The sequence below is a fragment of the Ictidomys tridecemlineatus genome, chromosome 12 (genome assembly GCF_052094955.1).
Source record: "Ictidomys tridecemlineatus isolate mIctTri1 chromosome 12, mIctTri1.hap1, whole genome shotgun sequence".
Taxonomy (NCBI): Eukaryota; Metazoa; Chordata; class Mammalia; order Rodentia; family Sciuridae; genus Ictidomys; species Ictidomys tridecemlineatus.
In genome coordinates, this window is record NC_135488.1 from 86,962,102 (window position 1) to 86,982,061 (window position 19,960).

Consider the following 19,960-nt stretch of genomic DNA (forward strand, 5'->3'; position numbering starts at 1 on the left):
TTTTCTGTCAGGAGAAAAATTTAATATATTTAAGTATACTTTGAAAAAGAACAACTTAAGTGATCTTCTTAACGGAAGATGGAAAGTTTTTTATATGGAAACTTTATTTTATATCTATATGTATCTTATTTTTTTAAAAAATATTTTTTGTTTTAGTTGTAGATGGACACAATACCTTTATTTATTTTTATGTGGTGCTGAGGATTGAATCCAGTGCCTTGCAAGTGCAAGGCAAGCACTCTACCACTGAGCTACAACCCCAGCCTTATATGTATCTTATTATATACTTATATATAATATACATAATTAGGCTGTTTCTGATGTCATAAGTACTTATATTAATTAAACAACGTGGGGATAATGCAAATGTAGCAAGCCATACTACATCCATAACTTTTAAAGAAGGCTGAAGAGCCATGACTTTGAAATATAGGATGGAAAATGCAAATTCATCATTCATTTTCATCATAAGAGCTTTATTGTGGGGATTTTACATTATTTTATAGAAGAACTATGATTTGGTAAAAGTCAAAATGATTTCTGCCTTTTCTCAATTATATTCTAGACCATGAAGAATAGTCCACATGCATTAAGTAGAATTAAATGTCACAATATTCAAGGTGAGAAATTGAATTCTACAATTAGATTAAGAGGATTTGTTCCGGAAGTATTAATTTAGTGCTTATTATATGTCAAACATCTAAGGATAATGGAGTGTATGAAAGCAAGTGTTTCCTTTTTTGGAGTTTGTATGTTAGTGAAGTGAGTCGGACAGTAGTTAACAATATGTAGAAAATCAGATGGAGATGCGTTCTATGAAAAAAACATTTCAGGAAGATAAGTGGGAGATAAAGAGTGCCAGGGACAGTGGGGAATGCTAGCACTTTCATACAGTAGTGTAAGAGAAAACTTCAGATTTGAATGTCTCTTACCCAGTTGGTCAAAGAAAAAAAATCATGAAGCAAGTTAGAAAATACCTTGAGATCAATGAAAGCAAAAACATGACATACCCAAACTTATGGAATATAGCAAAAGCCGTGCTCATAAGGAAATATGTACCTGTAAATTCTTACATTAAAAAGTAAGAAAGGTCTCAAGTCAGTAACCTAACTAATGCCTTAAGAAATTACAAAAACAAACTTAACCTCAAATGAGGAGAAGGAAGGAAATAGTAAAGATTAGAACAGAGATAGATAAAATGCAGAATAGAAAAACAATAGAGAATCAACAAAACCAGAAGTTAGCTTGTTTTTTTTTTTTAAAAGATCAACAAAATTGACAAAATTTTTAGCTAGGCTGGACTAAGAAAAAACAAAAAAGTTGCAAATAACTAAAATCAGCAATGAAAGTAGAGACATTTCGGACTGGGGATATAGCTCAGTTAGTAGAGTGCTTGCCTTGTATACACAAAGCCCTGGGCTCAATCCCCAGCACCACAAAAAAAAAAAAAAAAAAAAAAAAAAAAAAAAAGAAAGTAGGGACATTTCTACACTTACAACAACAATTAAAGGATAATAAGCCAATACATTGAACAATCTCCTGGAATGAGCAAGTCACTAGAAACAAAAAATTCTGACTTGGTTAGAAATAGTAATTTGAACAAACCTATCACAAATGATTGAAATAGTTAATCAGAAGCCTACCAGCCATGACTAGAGTAACATCACATCATGTACAACCACAAGAATGGGAAGATATACTCCATGTATGTATGATATGTCAAAATACATGCTACTGTCACGTGTAACTAAAAAGAACAATAATAACAAAAAGCCTGCCAAAAGAAAAGTCCAGGCCAAGGGGCTTCCCTGGTGAATTCTACCAAACATTTATAACACCAGTCCCTCCCAGCCCCTCAAAAAATTAGAGAGGGATGACCTCCTAACTCATCCTGTGAGGCTCTCCTTACCCTGATACCAAAGCCAAACAAAGATACTGAAAGAAAACTGCAGACCAATATCCCTATGAATACAGAAGAAAAATTCTCAGCAAAACACTACTAAACACAACAGTGTATTAAAAATATTGTATACTGTGACCAAGTGGAATTTATCCCAGGAATATGGGGGGTGAATATAAAAATAATAAGACATAAGAATATGCCCTATTAAAATAAACCTCAAATAAAGATAAACATAAAAATAACATTATTCTGTCTCATTTCATTCTAAAATACAGTAGGACTTTGGATTCTAGGTCAAGTTTTTAAAAAATTAGAAAATGTTTTATTGGTGCATATTATTTATACAGAATGATGGATTTCATTGTGGCATACTAGATCAAGAAGTTTTATGAAGATTTTTCAAAAGATATGTTCCTAAATTTATTTGGTTTTATATATTTTTAAAAAATTACTTAGAAATCTTTTATATGATACCTTTTGAAAAAGAATGAAATTGTTTTAAATTTCTTTATAAAGCTTATTTCCTATTTGGAAAACCAATTTTTTTAATTTTGTCATATGAAGAAATAAATTAATGGAAAAGTGTTTTTATGCTAGTGTGGCAAAGTATGAAGTAAAGTAGTATTGTGATTGAAGTATGAAGTGTGGATTTTTGAACTAATTTTGTATAAATTTGATAACTTCAGAAGGTTTTCTTTTTCTTAAATTCATTTTAACTTTTTAAAAAAATTTTTTAAATTTCAATTTTAAATTCATTTTAACTTTTTTTTTTTTTTTTTAGGTAGAGGCCAAACAGTGTATCAGCTGAGCCATGATATTGATGTTGATCGTTTCCAAATACTAATAGAATGTTTTACCAGTACTTTTGAAGACGTGAAAACTTTAGCATTTGATCTTCTGATGAAATTATCAATAGCAGCTGTACAATTTCAGGTATTTGGACTTTTCCTATGGAAATGTAAATATGATATAGGCATGAAAATGTACTATTTTAGCATAGATAACGCAGTCTGAGAATTATCTTGATTCTTTGTGTCTGTCCTCTTATGTCTTTTGACTGTTTCTTTTAGTCATTAATGTCTCTGTTGTTGTGGGGTAGAAATATTGCAAAAGAGAAAGTCCAAATCAGTGAGCCTGGTTTCTTCTTCTTTTTCTTTTTAAATTGCTTTGTTCAAAGGGGTAGTATAGAAAGCAGTAGGTTTTATTATTTATAAGATTACTAGTAGATTTCAGTTAACGATAGTCTCCCCAGTTCACGTGCCCACGTAATATTTGATCAAAACATATCACTTACAGTAACTTGAGTTTTCTAAGTTAATCTTCCTGTTCCTGGGAAGCTGAATGTACATAGGGTAGAGAATATGCTTCTGGTCTTCCAATAAGCAATAGCTAAACAGAGACTGAAACTCAAAAAGAGTATTTGAGGTTAGCAACTATTCTCTCCCAAGTGTTCTGCTCTGACTCTGGCCTCAGGCCTAGCCTCCGCCTAGCTCAAGCCCCTGCTCTTCCTGTCTTGGAGTAGGAGCCAAATATGGGCTTCAGAGTGAAGGCAGTGAAGGCACAGCATGGGGTGGGTCTGCAGGAACCCCTTCACTAGGCTTTTCACTTTATACTTGAGGTGTATTCTGGGGCTGTCTGCTGGGGTCATCAGCAGAGTACTGGCTCTAGAGTTTTACTATAGCTCTCTGTTAGAGTGCTGTAGAGATCAAGGTTGCCTGCTGCTGAGCTCTGCATGGTCAGGGCATTAGGATGTATTTAGGGCTTGCCAGCTTGTAGGTGTAGTGGTATTCTGTAGGAGCACATGCCAGAGAGCACAGTGTTTGTTTTTGTGGCTTTTATGGCATTGCAAGATCTCAGGGTATCTTTTCTGATTTGGATCCAAATTGGGAACTGCTCTCCAGTGTCTACCTGTGCCTGTGATCTTCCAGGTGCCCTGGTGAGCAGAAGGTTCTTTGGTGCTTAGTTTGCTAACTCTTGTACCCAATAGAGTTTTAATATAAGAGACTCTTTCCTCTCTTAGCTCCTACTCCCTTACCATTCATTACTTGTAGCCTTGTATCACATATAAGGCTATGCTTCCTTTCTGGCAAAAATTTTGAGAGTTTTTGGAGTGAAGAAGGTATATTGTAGCACATCTATAAAAGACCTGATTCTTAGATAAGCTATGCAGGGCCTTTAGGGAGCCTCTACATCTCTAATTTGATAAAAATGCACTTGGTTATAAAGACACTAATGTCAAATTCAGAAAATTTGGTGCCACATGTGGCTTGCTGTAGGCTTTTGCTTATTCTCTCTGGTCTGGCTTGCATGTTGGTAAACTGGTCATTTGAATAGGTGTTCAAGATTTTTAAAAATGTTAACTAAGAACCCTATATTTAATACATTTTTGTGATGACATCTTTCTAAATATGTCTTTACCACTCACTTGGTTTACTGCCCTTCTTTCTGTGGAGCTTAGGTCTTTACATTGTATTTTGATTGATCTAAGATGGTAGAGCAAAGATATTTAGATTTCAAAGTCTATTTATTCTGTTTTGTTTTTTTTAAATAATTGCCTAATAATACCATTCAAGGACTTACTATCAGTTGTCAAAATGTTTTAGGTGCTTAATTGTTCCTTTTTATATTTATTTAAATTTGAGTTGGTTTTTTTTAGGAAGTACTGGTGACTTCCTAAAGTAGGGGTGCTCTACCACTGAGCTAATCTCTAGCCCTTTTATTTATTCAGAGACAGGTTTTATTGAGTTGCCCAGGCTGGCTTCAAACCTGTGTTCCTCCTGCCTCAGCTTCCTGAGTTTCTAGAATTCCAGGCGTGCACTACTACACCTGGCTAGCCACTATTTTAAATTTAGGTCATAGAAAATTAAACATATCAAATGACAAAGAGCTTAAACTGATAATCAAATCAGCACATTAGATATCTACTATTTTGAAATTATAAGACATCTTTAAATATCTATAATAAGCCTAAAAATTGAGGTTCTAAAATTTTTCCCCATGTACTAGACAATTATGAAATAATCCTAGTAGAATAGTATTGAGAATTCAACCCCTGATTTTTCCAGAGTGGTGAGCACATGGCCTGACAGCTGTTGAGTTAGAACTGGGACCCATGACTCGTGTTGTCCATCCAGGGCCTTCCATGACTATTGCAGTGAACCATTCTTTGTTCTGGCTTCTTTAGACTATGTGAGTGGATATTTATAGGAGATCTAGGTGTAGGAGCTCAGATGCAGATTTCTGAGGCTGATCTGATTACTTCAGTTCCCATTTTTATATGTGGAATTTCACAATGAATAACCTCCCTGTGGCTTTGTAATTTTCTGCATTGAACTACCTCTATGGGAAAGGGGACGGAGAAGAAGGGCAGACATATAACTTGGCCAGGTAAAACATAAACTGTGAGGAAAAAGATTACATTCTGTAGAAACAATGAAGGTGATTTGGCTGTAGCCATAGTGAATTTCTATAGGAAAAAATACACTTTTGCTGAAGAAAGACTTCAGTTTTAAAAAAAATGATAGCTGCTGGGTGTGGTGGCACATGCTTGTAATCCCAGCTGCTCAAGAGGCTGAGGCAGGAGGATCACAAGTTCAAAGTCAGCCTCAGTAAAAGTGAGGTGCTAAGCAATTCAATGAGACCCTGTCTCTAAATAAAATACAAAATAGGGCTGGGCATGTGCCTCAGTGGTTGAGTGCCTTTGATTTCAACCCCTAGTACCTAAATAAATAAATAAATGAATAAATAAATGATAGCTTGTAGTGTTGAATTTTCCAATTGAAAGCATTTTAAGCATCTTCATCTCTGAACTAATAATAATTATCATCAATTGCTATAAGAAAAACCAACATATTCAGGGAGAAAATAAATTAATCTTCATATTGAGTTAGTTATATGGTAGGCTGTGGTTTTAATTATGTGTTATTCCATCAAATTTTGGAACTCTTCCGTGTCAGTGACTGAGACTGAACTTCATTCTAGGATTCTGAGAAACTGCAAGGCTTATTCCAGGCAGCTCTGGAGCTCAGCACAAGCACGAAACCCTATGACTGCGTAACAGCCTCCTACCTGCTGAGCTTTTTAATCTGGCAGGATGCTCTGCCCTGGTCCCTTTCTGTGGCTACACCCCAGCAGGACGCATGTGGTGATGGAGAAAAATCTGCTGCCGTGGTGGAAAGGAATACACTGATGGGTTTGTATTGAGGAAATGACCTTTTGCTCCTTTTTTGTTGTTGTTAATCAAAACCATTATCTTATTCTCTCACCATTCATTGGTTAGACTATCTCATGGTTAAATATTTACTCATGTTATTTTTTTTTATAATTTTTTAAACATTTATTTTTTAGATGTAGGTGGACACAATACCTTTATTTTATTTTTATGTAGTGCAAAGGCTCTAACCCAGTGCCTCACGCATACTAGGCAAGTGCTCTGCCTCTGAGCCACAACCCCAGCCTTACTTGTGGTTTTTTTATTTAAAAGTTTAACAGCATATAAGTGCCTGCAGTTCCTTTTTTTGTGAATAAACAGTGAACTCAGCTATAATATTTGTTTCTAAACAGAGAATTTTTGTTAAATTGATATACAAATGTCCATTAATAAAGTACTTTTTTAAAGAGAATTTTTATGAGAGAGAGAGAGAGATATCTTTCTTTTTAGAGAGAGAGAGAGAGAATTTTAATATTTTATTTTTTAGTTCTTGGCGGACACAACATCTTTGTTGGTATGTGGTGCTGAGGATCAAACCCATGCCGCATGCATTCCAGGCGAGCGTGCTACCGCTTGAGCCACATCCCCAGCCCCAATAAAGTACTTTTTTAAAAAAAATATTTTTTAGATGTTGATGAACCTTTATTTTATTCATTTATATATATGTAGTGCTGAGAATCGAACCCAGTGCCTCACACATACTAGGCAAGCACTCTGCCTCTGAGCCACAACCCCAGCCCTAATAAAGTACTTTTTAAAAGAAGACCTGTTTCTCTTTCGAATGTCTACTCTTTTATTCTGCATAAATTTTACCACATTACAGACAGATCAGCTTCATTATTTCTATACAGAGCAGAGTTCCCTTATCTGTTGGAATTTATGTTCTGATTGACTGTCGTGGTCCCTTCCCTTTTATATTTTTATATAGCCTGTTCTAAAATCTTGGCTCTGAAATGGGTTAGATCTAGTGGTTTTCAGCAGATATTTGTTTGGGATTTATAGTCTTAATTTTATGCTAGTAAATCTTTATTTTGGAATTGTAGTGCGTATATGAATAGATACTTTTTTTTTTTTTAGTACCAGAGATTGAACCAGGTTAAGCACTTTAACCACTGAGTCCCCTTCTATATTTCATTAGAGACAGGATCTTTACTGAGTTGCTGAGGGTGGGTTTGAGCTCGCCATCCCTCTTGACTCTGCCTGCTGAGCTGCTGGGATTATAGGCATGGGCCACAGTGCCTGGCTAGATACAAATTTTGCAACTCAGATATAGGTCAGATATAGAAAGAAAGCTGCAAATTATTTTTCTCAAGATGACAAAAAAGGCCATGATGAAACCTGTAGTGGGAGAAAAGTAGGAGGTATAGGTAGTTCTGGTGGGAACGTGGCTTTTAAGTCTTCAGAGAGATGACAGAATCATAGAAGATGACATTTGCCCACTTTAGTTGCTTCAGGGCTAGGTTCAAAAGGAGACCCCGGTCGGAAGAGGACTGCAATTGGGGTGTGCTGGGGAGCGCATGCATCACAGAAAGTCTTTTAAGATATTTTATTTTTAATTTTTTAAACATTTAGTTTTTAGTTGTGGTTGGACACAATACCTTTATTTTGTTTTGTTTACTTATTTTTATGTGGTGCTGAGAATCAAACCCAGGGCCCTGCATGTGCTAGGCGAGTGCTCTACTGCTGAGCCACAACCCCAGCCTAAGATATTTTAGAACTTCATTTCAGACATGCAAAGAACACTTGAGTAAATAAGGTTTAAGTAACAGAAATAGAAAAGCTTCATAAATTTTGTTCACTAGCTAGATGACGACAGCTTAAGAAGTAGAAGAAGGGCTAGAGGTGGAGCTCAGTGGTAGAGCATGTGCTTAGACTGCCTAAGGCCAGGTTTGATCTCAGAATAACAAAACAAAACAAAATAACAATAGTAAAAAACCTCCCAAAACAAAATAAAAACAAACAAACAATTCCTCAGTTTTCTTAGCTGGGTGCAATGACCCATACCTGGGATCCCAGCTTCTCTGGAGGCTGAGGCAGGAGTATCCCTGCCTTGAGCAACATAGGGAGACACCCATCTCCTAAAAAAAAGAAAAAGAGGCCTCTTCTTTATTCTACTTAATCTTTCATTTTGTTTTCCTTTTTAATTTTACCACCAATGTATTGTCATAAATTTGGTTTCACATAATTTTGAATTTTATCTAAGTAGCATTGTATATGTTATACAGATTTACCACAATTTATTAATCGATTGTCTTATTTCAGAGAAGCAACAAATGAGCATAACACATTGGTTGAATCATCATGATAGCAATCTAAGTCTTCATATTTCCCACAGTACCTAAAATAAAAGTAGAAATATTAGACGTATGTTGGGGGTTAGGAGTAGGGACACAAACATTTATTCCTTAACAGACAAATACCTAGAGAAATGAAAATATGCCCAAATAAAAATTGTACAGGAATGTTCATAGCAGAATTATTTATAGTAGCCAAAAATAGAAATAATTCACATGTCTATCAACTGATAAATGGATAAATAAAAATGTATGGCCATACAGTGAACTATTATGCATCCATATGAAATAAAGAATGAAGCATCTGTATATGTGGCAGCGTGAACATGGAAAATGTTATGCTAAGTGAAAGATGCCAATTACGGAAGACCTTTTATTGTGTAATTCCACTTATGTGGTATGTCCAGAATAGCAAAATCTATAGGAACAAAAAGTAGGTTATGATTGCTGAGGGCAGAGGAAGGATAGAGGTGCAGAGAGGAAGAAACTGCAAATAGGTAAAGGTCTTTGGGTGGATAAAGAAAATGTTGTAGAATGTGGTATATGCCTATATCTCTGACTATACTAAAAACCATTGACTTGTATGCTTTAAATGTGTGAATTGCATGGTGTGTGAAATATGTGTCACCAAAGCTGTTATTAAAAGTTATCTCTTGACCAATTAGCACATGCCACACGGACCTGGGCTTTGATACTCCAGCTAGAGGAGGTTCAGAGTGAATGCATAATGAATCCAGGCAATTAGGGAAGATACTCAGTTCTTTAACTAGTATCTGTAACTAGAAATGGACAGTGGGCCAGATAACCTTGAAAAATCTCTTTCTGGTTCAAGTATGAAGTTCAGTTGAGTGTTTTTCGTGGGAACTGTTTTGCTGTCCATAAATTTATAAATGTGTTTTAAAATGGGTATTGTTTTCTCTTTGCTTTTTCTAGTTATCAAGTGCTTGATGGAAAATCTTGAGGAAGAGGTAGCTCAAGCTGAAAATTCCTTGCTTCAGGCAGCGGCATCGTTTCCAATGTATGGGCGAGTTCACTGTATAACAGGAGCCCTGCAGAAGTTACCACTAAAGTAAGAACATGCACAGCGCCTCTCCTCTCAGAAGCACACTTAGGCCCCAGCTTTCGCCTCTTATCAGTGTGTCCTGGGAACGGAATGTAGTCTGCTGCCTTAAAGAGAATAGAAAATTAGACTTATAAATCTGTTTATACTTTTTTGAGTTTCAAGTATTTCATGTATTACACAATTTTGAAACACATTCTTTAAACTCCTTTTATGTATCAATTTCCATTATTAATATTTGTTTTTTGCTTTTGGTATAAGTGTCCCTAATGTCCTTGTTGCAGCAGCCTGCAGTTGGTGAGTGAGTGGAGACTTTTGGTGGAGAAGCTCCTGTCCATGTCCTACAGGCTTTCTGCTGTGGTGTCTCCGGTCATTCAGAGCTCCTCCCCCGAGGGCCTCATCCCCATGGACACTGATTCAGGTCAGCAGACAAAGAGAGCTATAGTGCTGTTGTTTGATTATTATATCATCTGTCTCTCTTCTTTGGTAATCATATTTTGGAGAGATATAAGAGCTAAGTTAAGAAAATAAGAAAGGCCTGTAGGAGAAGAAAAATAGTAAATATTTATTGATTATGAGTATATTAGTGAATGAACAATTACTGAAAGGATAGGAGCCAAGCTTAGTGTCTGGGAGGTCCTACTGTGGCATGCATAGGTACTTGAATAAGTCCAAAAAGATTGGCTATTAAAGATGTGCACAAACATAAAGTGTACTTTAAAATGAAGTAAATTTATATTTCAGGTTAAAGTTTGTGAATGCATTTTGTAATGCAGATGAGAGCCTTTTATTAGGAAGAGTCTGAGTATATTATGAACACATGCTGTCCATACAATGAAATACCTTGGGATGATATTTAAAGTGGCCTGGAGCAGTGTGTTTTACATAGAAAATGTTGGCTTTTTTAAAAAAATAATAATAAGTTGGATAATGTGTTGGTTCATGATGCTAAGACACATTTATTTAGGTTAATGTTTTAGCTTTCTTTCTTTGTACATGAAAAAAAAGTAGTCTTTTTTTTTTAACTTTTGAAAATTATTTATTTTTATGTGGTGCTGGGGATTGAACCCAGTGCCTCACACATGCTAGGTAAGCGCTCTGCCACTGAGCTATAGCCCCAGCCCAAAACATGTAGTCTTATAGCTGATATTTGGATTAGGCAAATACCAGATTATTCTGGATCAAAGGTTTTGAATATTTCAGTTACCTATTGTAGAAAGAGCCTATAGGGTATGCTAAAATTCTTTGTGTAGGGAGTTTTAAAATATCTTTGGCTCACAGACTTTTTAAAAATTCTGTCTCATCTTTTGATTGTCTTTATTTTTCCTCCTTCTTCCCCACGTTATCTGTCATGCATTCTGATTTTCTTGGAAAAAACCTCCCAAGAACCATAGAATAAATGAACAAGATCCTTGAAATTTTATTCTGATTTTTCCTCATCTTTGTATGGTATCTTTTGGGCTAGTGTTACTTTTTCATGGCTATTGAAGTTTGTTTGGGGCAAAATTTCAGTGAAGAGACAAATGAGCATAACACATTGGTTGAATTTTCATGATAGCAATTTGAATCTTTATATTTCCAACAGTACCTAAAATATAAGTATAAATAATAGATGTATGGCTAATACCTGTTCTTTGATTTGTTCATCTATTCTGCATGATTACCTGTTGGTATTTTTAAAAAGTCAGAGCTTGGGGGCTGAGGTTGTGACTCAGTGGTGGAGTGCTTGCCTAACATGTGTGAAGTCCTGGGTTGGATTCTCAGCACCACATATAAATAAATAGATAAATAAAATAAAGGTTAATCAACAACTAAAATGTGTATATTAAAAAAAATGTCAGAGCTTGGCTAACTTCTTACTACCTAGCCATTCATTTATTTGCTCAGCCCATGTTATTGAAACTTGGCCATGAACCAGTTTCTGTTCTAGGCACTGGTACTCCACAGTGTACAAAGTGTTGCATTCATGGAGCTTACTCCTAATCTAGTGAGTGCTCATTGAGTAAAAATGAAATTTAATGTAATACTAGGACTGTAAACCACACTGAGAAAGCAGTATATTATATGATGTATTTAAAGCCAAATATGGAGTCTTCATGATATTCTTATGAAAGACTGTTTGGTTGTTAATTTTAAAGAATTTTTTAACATTTATATTTTTAAATTATATTGCAGATAGGGAAACAACCTCTTAAAATTAATTGAAGTTTATTGGACTTCTTTCACATGATAAGCATCATGTTTGAGATTCTTTTTTTTTAACCTTTATTTATTTAATTATTTAAAGAATATTTTTAGTTGTACATGGACACAGTATCTTTATTTTGTTTATTTACTTTTATGTGATGCTGAGGATGGAACCCAATGCCTCACACAGGGGAGGCAAGCACTTTACCACTGAGCCACACCCCAGCACACCTTACCTTTATTTTGCTGAGGATTGAACCCAGCACCTCTTGCATGCTAGGCAAGTGCTCTACTGCTGAGCTACAACCTCAGCCCCGTGTTTGAGATTCTTAAGACAACACAGAAGCAATGTAAATGAAATGGCAGCCTTTGTTCTGTGGATGGTTATGGTTGTATTTTTTATCATATCTTCAGCCCAAATTGCCATGTTTTAAAAGTACACTTAAAGGGGGCTGGGGATGTGGCTCAGTGGTAGAGCATTTGCCTAGTATGCACAAGGCCTCAGGTTCAATCCCCAACACTACACCCCTGCTTAAAAAAAAAGTCTACTTAAATATCATGAAGACTCTATACAAATAATTTTCACATTACCTACTCTGTTTCTTCTAATAGAGGTTATTATCAGGTGTTGAAAATTACACAATTTTTGAGTGCAGGTACCCCCAAGGGAATCTGCATGTGATGTGGAACTGGAGTTTCGTGTCTTTCTTGCAGAGTCAGCAAGCCGCTTACAGGTGATTCTCAAAGAGATTCAGCCACGAGATACTAACGATTACTTCAACCAAGCCAAAATACTGAAAGAATGTGATAGTTTTGATTTGGAGGACTTGAATATCAGTGTGTCAAATATTGATACTTCTGCAGAAATCAAAGGTAACATATATAAAGTTGATATGTAATCATTGTTTTTTCTTTTTTTTGTATGGTACTGGGGATTGAACCTGGGTCCTCATGCGTGCCAAGTAACAGCTTTATCTTTTAGATTTAGTTTCAGCCCCAGGTGATTAAGTAATAGTAAAATATATGGAATTTTTTAATATAATAAATGAAGTCTTTCTTTAAAAAAAAATTGGTTTTGGAAATGATCTGGTTTTAGGAATGAATTTATAAGACTTTTAAAACCAGAAAGTGATGTGTTCCAGTTCAGCATACAAGGTGGTATAGCAGAAGGCTTTTGAGTGCTAAAATCCTCTTGACAGGCCAGGTGCTGTACAAGCATGTTGCTCCTTGAATCTGAGTGGGGCCGCAGTCATCTCCTTGCAATGGGGTTCATTGGTATCTGCTGTGCAAGTTCTTAAAGTAGAACAGCCTTTTAATGGAAATAAACTTTAGCACTCATCAAAATGTGAGGTGCTTTGTTTTACTAGGCTACCAGAATTCCAGTCTCTACCGCTTGTTTTTATCATTAGTTGTTACTATTGAATTTTCTGTGGTACTGTGAAGTCATCAGAAGCAGTAGTTTCTTGATTTATTACATATTCTGCATTCTCCACTAGGTGGCGATATGGTTTTACAAAATTGTCTTTGCAATTATATTTTTAAAATTACAAAAACTATTATTATGTGTTTATTGTAATAGTTTCACACAACATAGAGATAAATACAAATTAAAAACAAATTACAGCTGACTGTTATTACTTCCTTTTCCACTTTCCTGTTTAGTATATGTTCTTTTATACCTATGGTATGTTATTTATATATATTTAATCATTTAAGTTTAGTGGAATTTTTTTTAAAAAACATGGGGTTACAGTATAAATATTATTTTATTATTTTGTTAATTTGTATTTTTAATTTAAAGTTTATTTTGGATTTTAAAAATGTCAGTACTAAAACACTCCTAAAGGGGCTGGGGATGTGGCTCAGGTGGTAGCGCGCTCGCCTGGCATGCGTGAGGCCCGGGTTCAATCCTTAGCACCACATACAAACAAAGATGTTGTGTTCGCCGAAAACTGAAAAATAAATATTGAAATTCTCTCTCTCTCAAAAAAAAAAACCAAAAAAACAAAAAAACAAAACACTCCTAAAATACTCCTAAAGCTAGAATAAGGTAGTAAATCAGGGTAATTGTAGCTTATTGACCATGGGATTTAAATATATCTTGAAGGAGATTTTGTATTTTTCTTTAATTTATTTTTCTTCAGTACTAGAGGTATCAAACCCGGGGTGCTCTACCATTGTGCTACAACTCCAACCCTTTTTATTTTTATTTGAGACATGGTCTTGCTAAGTTACTGAGCCTCGAACTTATGAGTCTCCTGCCTCAGCCTTCCAAATTACTGGGATTACAGGTGTGCACCAATGCACCTTGCTTTTTCCTTTGATTTTTCCTTTGGATAGGACAAAGGGGAGAGGGGAGAGGGCAAAGGGGTAGGAAAGACAGTGGAATGAGACAGACATCATTACCCTAGGTACATGTATGATTGCATAAATGGTGTAACTCTACTGCATACACAACCAGAGAAGCAAAAAATTCTGCTCCATTTGTGTACAATGAATCAAAGAGCTTTCTACTGTCATGTATAACTGATTAGAACTAATAAATAAAAAACAAAAGGAAAGAAAAAATAAATATGTAGAAATAGAAAATAAAGTTCTTTTCTACTCAACTGATATAACAGCCATATTTGCCAAAATAAATAAGAAGTGTATTTATTAGTCATTCATATAATACTTTATGGATATTAAAGAGGCAAGAGAATTTGTTTCATTAATTTCCAAAAGTTAGACTTAAGTTTTAAAGGAATATTTTGTTTTTTAAAAAATTGATTTTGAAAACAACAAATTAAAAAATACTTAGCATGATTTCTCCTCATGGCACATGCTTGACAAATATTAGATTTTTTTCTCCTGAATAAATAGAACATATAACAAATTGGTTTGTTTAAATGGATTATTCTTGGGGAAATTATGAACAAGCTTGTTCTAAGAAACCTAGGGTGTGAGTAATCGAGTGTCTAGTGTTGCAATAGTGTTTTTTTTTTCCCCTTAAGGTAAAGAAGGAAAAACATGTGATGTAACTGCTCAGATGGTGCTGGTGTGTTGTTGGAGAAGTATGAAGGAAGTTGCTTTACTTTTAGGCACACTGTGCCAGCTTCTACCTATGCGGTCTATGCCAGAATCTTCTGATGGATTATTAACAGAGGATCAGGTAAGGCTCCAGCAGGTATCATTTTTGGTCAAGATGTAAATCACAAGCTTCTATTTATGATCCAACTTTAAAAAATTTTTTAAATTTTTCTTGAATAAAATTTTACAGCTGTCAACTGAAAAATGTTCACAATAACTTAGGATTTTAGATCTGTAGTACATTTCAAAACTATGGCATTTTAGGAATATTTTTATATAAGCATAGTTTTTAACCTCACTTTTTACTGCGATATTATTATTTTAATTCTCTTTCTCCATTTAACATACATAAACTTAAATTTTAGTTGAAACTCTCTGCTAAAACTCTCCAAGTCTCTTAAATTTTGCAGAGGAATACAAAGTAACATATTGGTTGATTATGGATCTTATGTTTCCCACTACTTCAATAATAAAGTTGTAGTCACTTTGGTTTTTTTGGCTGACTTTTATTTTAAGACCACAAAGTTAGTTCACCATCTGGGACTGTTCAAGGGACTTGAGTGCAGTGTTTACAAGAAATTAGTTTACCACAAGCATTTCATTTGGAAATATTTTAGATTTATTAGATTTCTGTTTTTAATTGATTCCCTCTTCCTTTCCATATGGTTTCAACAAATCCATTTCCCACAATTTTTCAGCAAAGATATATAACACATACTTTCATTTTTAACCTTTTTCAAATAAAGATAATTTTTTCCTCTAGGGTATTACAACATTCAAGAACAAAACAAATATTGTAGTATGCTAATGCTGATTATTTCTATAATCACCACGTGACTCATTCCATGGAAATAATGCTAATATTTTTATTCTCACACTCTGTGGCTCATGTGCTTGCATCTGGTTAACAGCTGGCCTGTGATGTTGCAAGGCCCCAGGAAGGAGAGAGGCAAAGGCGAACACTACACTGTGGGCAGCATTATGTTCCTTATTCTCCTCCAAATCAAATAGGCGTTAATGTTCTAGAGTTATTTGGAGTGGTTGCTGGTAACTGGCTGTAGCGCCAATGCCAACATCAGTTATGATTAATGATTACTTCACTGTTGTTTACCATCTTGCTATGAAATAAACATGTGCCTTGATTTCTCATCTTCTCTTTCCAAGGACAAGTTAAAACATATAGTTTTGGGGAGGTTGTTGGAGTGTATTAAAAATAAATTAAGGGAAACATTTTGTTTCCACTATAACTGAGGCAGACCTGAGAGCTTCCTATGAAAATTATTTTGCCTTGACACCTTTTCTGATGCATCCAAAGTTTTATGCAATGTAAGTGAATTTATGTGGGATAACTATGTAAAAAATCTGAATTAAGATGAAAGAGATGTTTGTAAAAAAACTCACAGACTAACAATAACAATAATAAAAAGATGGGCTCTTAAAAATCATAGAGTACTTCCAATGGTGATTTGCTTGAATAAAAATAGAATTCTGACTTTTTTTTTTTTTGGTTAAACCTTAGTTTCCATTCTAATGCCCTGCAGTCATTTTTCCAGTGCGTTGTTCTGTGATAACTGTAGTTTTGAGAAGAAACTAATGGCTTAACAAGGGATCAAATATATACGTGATAATTGTGTTCTAGCATTGAAATACTTCTCTCTATGGAAAACTTTATTCTTGATCTTGCTGACTTTAAAGAAATGTCTCAGTTTAGGAGTATTTGGTCCATGAAAATCCAAAGTCATCAAGAAATTAGTTACATGACTGTTTTTAAACAAAAATTTTTGCTTCTTTAAAAATACTCTCATGTCCTTAGTGCCTTTAAAAATATAAATGACAGAGAAGAATGTAATTTACATTGGAATGGCTGGCCACACCTCAGGTATACCTTGCCAAGGGCATGGTTGCCCTGTTGCAGCTCGATCTGCTGTGCCTTGTGGCAAAACTACCAGTTTAAGAGTCAACACCTTAGGTGAATGTGACTCCAACAGACCTGGACACATTGAGGCCGTGACGTGACTTGTAGGCAGAATTCCAGCCTCATGGTGGAGAATGTGAAACCTAGGTTTTATAGTACCAGCAATAACAACTATGGCGGCTTTTACATCAATGAATGGAGGACGCTGTTCCATATAGACTAGCATACTGATTATTCCCTCCACTTTTGAAAAAGTAATATAATTCTATTATAATTTGAAATTTCATGGCTTGAGGCTAGAAGACAGGGAAGATTTCTTTTGTAGCCCAGTTTTCTTAAGACCATCCTGATTTTATGGCCCTTTTGTTAAAGGGAGTGGCCACTTAAATTCCACATATGTGAGTATATCTTATAATAAGGCTAACAGGAAGTAACATTACAATTTGAGGGCTTTTGTTGCTGTTTGAAGAGAAGAACTGAGGCTTGTTTGTAATTCTGAGTTTTCAGTGTTGTAGTCACAAACTATTGGAGCGGAAAGGGTCACAGAGATGATATTCTCCAGCTCCTTTGGACAGGAGGAAGCTGAAACCCCTGGATGCTACCTGGTTCTCCCAAGTCACAAAGCTGGTTTGTGGCAGCTCTGGACAGGAACCTGATTCTTCTCCTTCACAGACATGTTCACATGGCACAGTGCTGTCTTTGTTCTGTACTGCTCATTTAATTTTTCTTTAAATTGAATTTTTTTTTATTTCTAATACTCAAGCAAATATTTTCAAGCAGCAAGGCAGTAAGACAATTCCCTACTGAACTTTTTAACAAATGATCTTTTCCTTAGATCACTTTTTGTGAAGCAGTATGCTCTCACCCGCTGCTCCACGAGGCAAATGTGTTCATTCAGTGGCATGTCTGACTTTCCTCCTGCACTGTAATCATATAATGAAAGGTTCTTTCATAATGTCCCTGTATAAGAGGCAGAGATAAAACCAGCTTTGAGGGATGTAAGTGGAGACCCTTCCAGAGTGGGCAGTGCACACAGCCTTATCGCACAGCTTCCTGGATAGTTGGTGTGTGTCTAGGTTTCTAGCTTGATGTTTTGCTGATACAGACTTTTGCTTGATACATTTTCTTGGTCCTCTTTCCATGGGATATCTGATACCTGTTGCCTACTGATTTTTTAAAACAACTTCCTCTACCTGGAGTAGCAATACGTTTACATATCTTTTCTAATGTTCCTAAAAAGAAGCTTTTGTGCAAATTTTTCATTCCTCTTCCCTCTACTCGTAATTGTTGGCACAGAAATCATATGAATAAAAATAATTGCCAACTATTAGAAGAACTTCTACTTTATTTTTATTTTATTTTTTAATATTTATTTTTTAGTTTTAGGTGGATACAATATCTTTAATTTATTTTTATGTGGTGCTGAGAATCAAACTCAGTGCTTCATGCATGCTAGGCGAGCACACTACCACTTGAGCCACATCCCCAGCCCAGAAGAACTTCTACTTTAGATTTGGTTATAACTTGCATAATGCACAGGGCTAACTGGGTTGATATATTCCCTCTAGGTTTTTCATTATGGTTTTAGATTTTTTGAAATGGACTACAAATGAAGTATATGTTTATTAGCATTTGTAAATTTAAAAGTAATTGCCTTTGTATTTTATTTTGCCCAAGATTGATTAGTTTTTAGAATTTGAATTGTGTTGCATGGAAGTTACCTTTTTTTTTTAAATTTATTTTTTAAATTTTGAGACAGGGTCTCACTAAGTTGCATAGGGTCTCACTAAGTTGCATAGGGCCTCGCAAAGTTGTTGAGGCTAGCCTTGAACTTGCAGTCTTCCTGCCTCAGCCTCTCAGTTTGCTGGGATTATAGGTATGTGGCATCTTGCCTAGCTGGAAGTTATCATTTTTAAGTTTTGAAATAAAGTTGAGCATGAAACCACATCTTTTAGTCACCTATTTATTGGCTACCTTACTATATGGGTATGGTGGGGACATAAAAAATAATAATTTGTGGTTTTTCTGACCTCAGAGAGCTTAGAAGGATGATAAGGGGCATAAGACAAGTTCATTAAAAAAATTCAGACTAAAGGGCAATGGTTAAAATGGCTCAAGATTAAGAATTTGCTAGAAAGCAGAGAATAAACATTCTGGTAAGATATAGGTGAACACCAGAAAACTATGGCCTTTGTTGTTGTTATCCAGGAAAACAATGTTTCAGCTTTGAAGAAATCACTGTAGTAGAGAATGTACAGTTGAAAACATTAATTATCTTACTGGAGGATAAACTTTTGTAAAACATCTCATTTAACCAAAGTGGAATTTGAAACTCAACTGTTGACATTCTCAAAGTTATAAGAAGTGACCTTGTCTTGAATCGAGTCTTATTTTTTAAAATAGAAAGTAAAGCCCCAAATGGACATTTCTTGATTGCTGCTGTGCCAGGTACTCTACTAAACGCTTATATGCTTAATCTCATTTATTTCTCACAATCATCCTGTGAAGTAGGCTTTGGTACACCACCTCCTGGCTTCAAAGTCTCAGATCTTAACCACTGTATGTGCCCTTGATAGAAGTGTCCCATCTGTACTTAAATCTTCTTGGGTTTATGTATTTATGAATGGAATGAGTCTTGATTTGTCTACTATATTTATTATATAGGTAAATAGTAAGTTTTAAAAAGTGTTGTTGTTATATTCTAGATGAACATTTAGCATCCCTGATTTGTCTGGTGATAAATTGTAGATGTCTGGAGACAAGCATGTAGCAGTGTTTCCCTATGGCAATTTACATGCTATAAATACAAAAAGCATATTAATTTGCCTGCAGAAATAAGTTTATAAAAAGTTAGAAGCAAGATATGCTAAATTAAAAGACAATCACTTGAATTTAATTTAATTTTATTTTATTTAAAAAATTTTTTTGAAGTTTTATTTTAGTTGTAGGTGGACACAATACCTTTTATTTTATTTATGTGGTGCTGAGGATTGAACCCAGGGCCCCACACCTGTGAGGCAAGCGCTCTACTGCTGAGCCCCAGCCCCAACCCCTTGAATTTAATTAAAAAAAGAAAGAAATCATTGCTATTTGTTCTTCATTTTTAGCGTGATTCTTTTTTTAAAAATCCTGAGATGTATGCTATTTATATAAAAATATTTTGCAAATACATCATTCAGAAAGAAGGCATTTTTTTTTTAAGCCAGGTGTGCTCTACCACTGAACTATTCTCCCCCCCACACACACTTTTTTTCTTGTATTTTGAGACAAGGTCTTGCTAAGTTGCTGAGGTTATTCTCAAACTTGAGAGACCCTCTTGCCT

General features: G+C 35.1%; 1 protein-coding gene across 3 annotated transcripts in view; it reads left to right on the forward strand.

Annotated features, from left to right (window-relative positions):
- Thada (THADA armadillo repeat containing) overlaps nucleotides 1-19,960 on the forward strand; it is a 314,607-nt gene that overhangs the window by 30,350 nt on the left and 264,297 nt on the right. For all 3 annotated transcript variants that reach the window (XR_013429010.1, XR_013429011.1, XM_013358268.4), the window contains exons 16-21: nucleotides 2,685-2,836; nucleotides 5,885-6,095; nucleotides 9,341-9,476; nucleotides 9,752-9,888; nucleotides 12,369-12,527; nucleotides 14,648-14,805. Coding sequence is in view for 1 of the 3 variants with exons in the window: in XM_013358268.4 (XP_013213722.3) it covers nucleotides 2,685-2,836; nucleotides 5,885-6,095; nucleotides 9,341-9,476; nucleotides 9,752-9,888; nucleotides 12,369-12,527; nucleotides 14,648-14,805 (953 nt within the window). In the remaining 2 variants the exon portion in view is untranslated. The remainder of the gene's footprint in view (nucleotides 1-2,684; nucleotides 2,837-5,884; nucleotides 6,096-9,340; nucleotides 9,477-9,751; nucleotides 9,889-12,368; nucleotides 12,528-14,647; nucleotides 14,806-19,960) is intronic.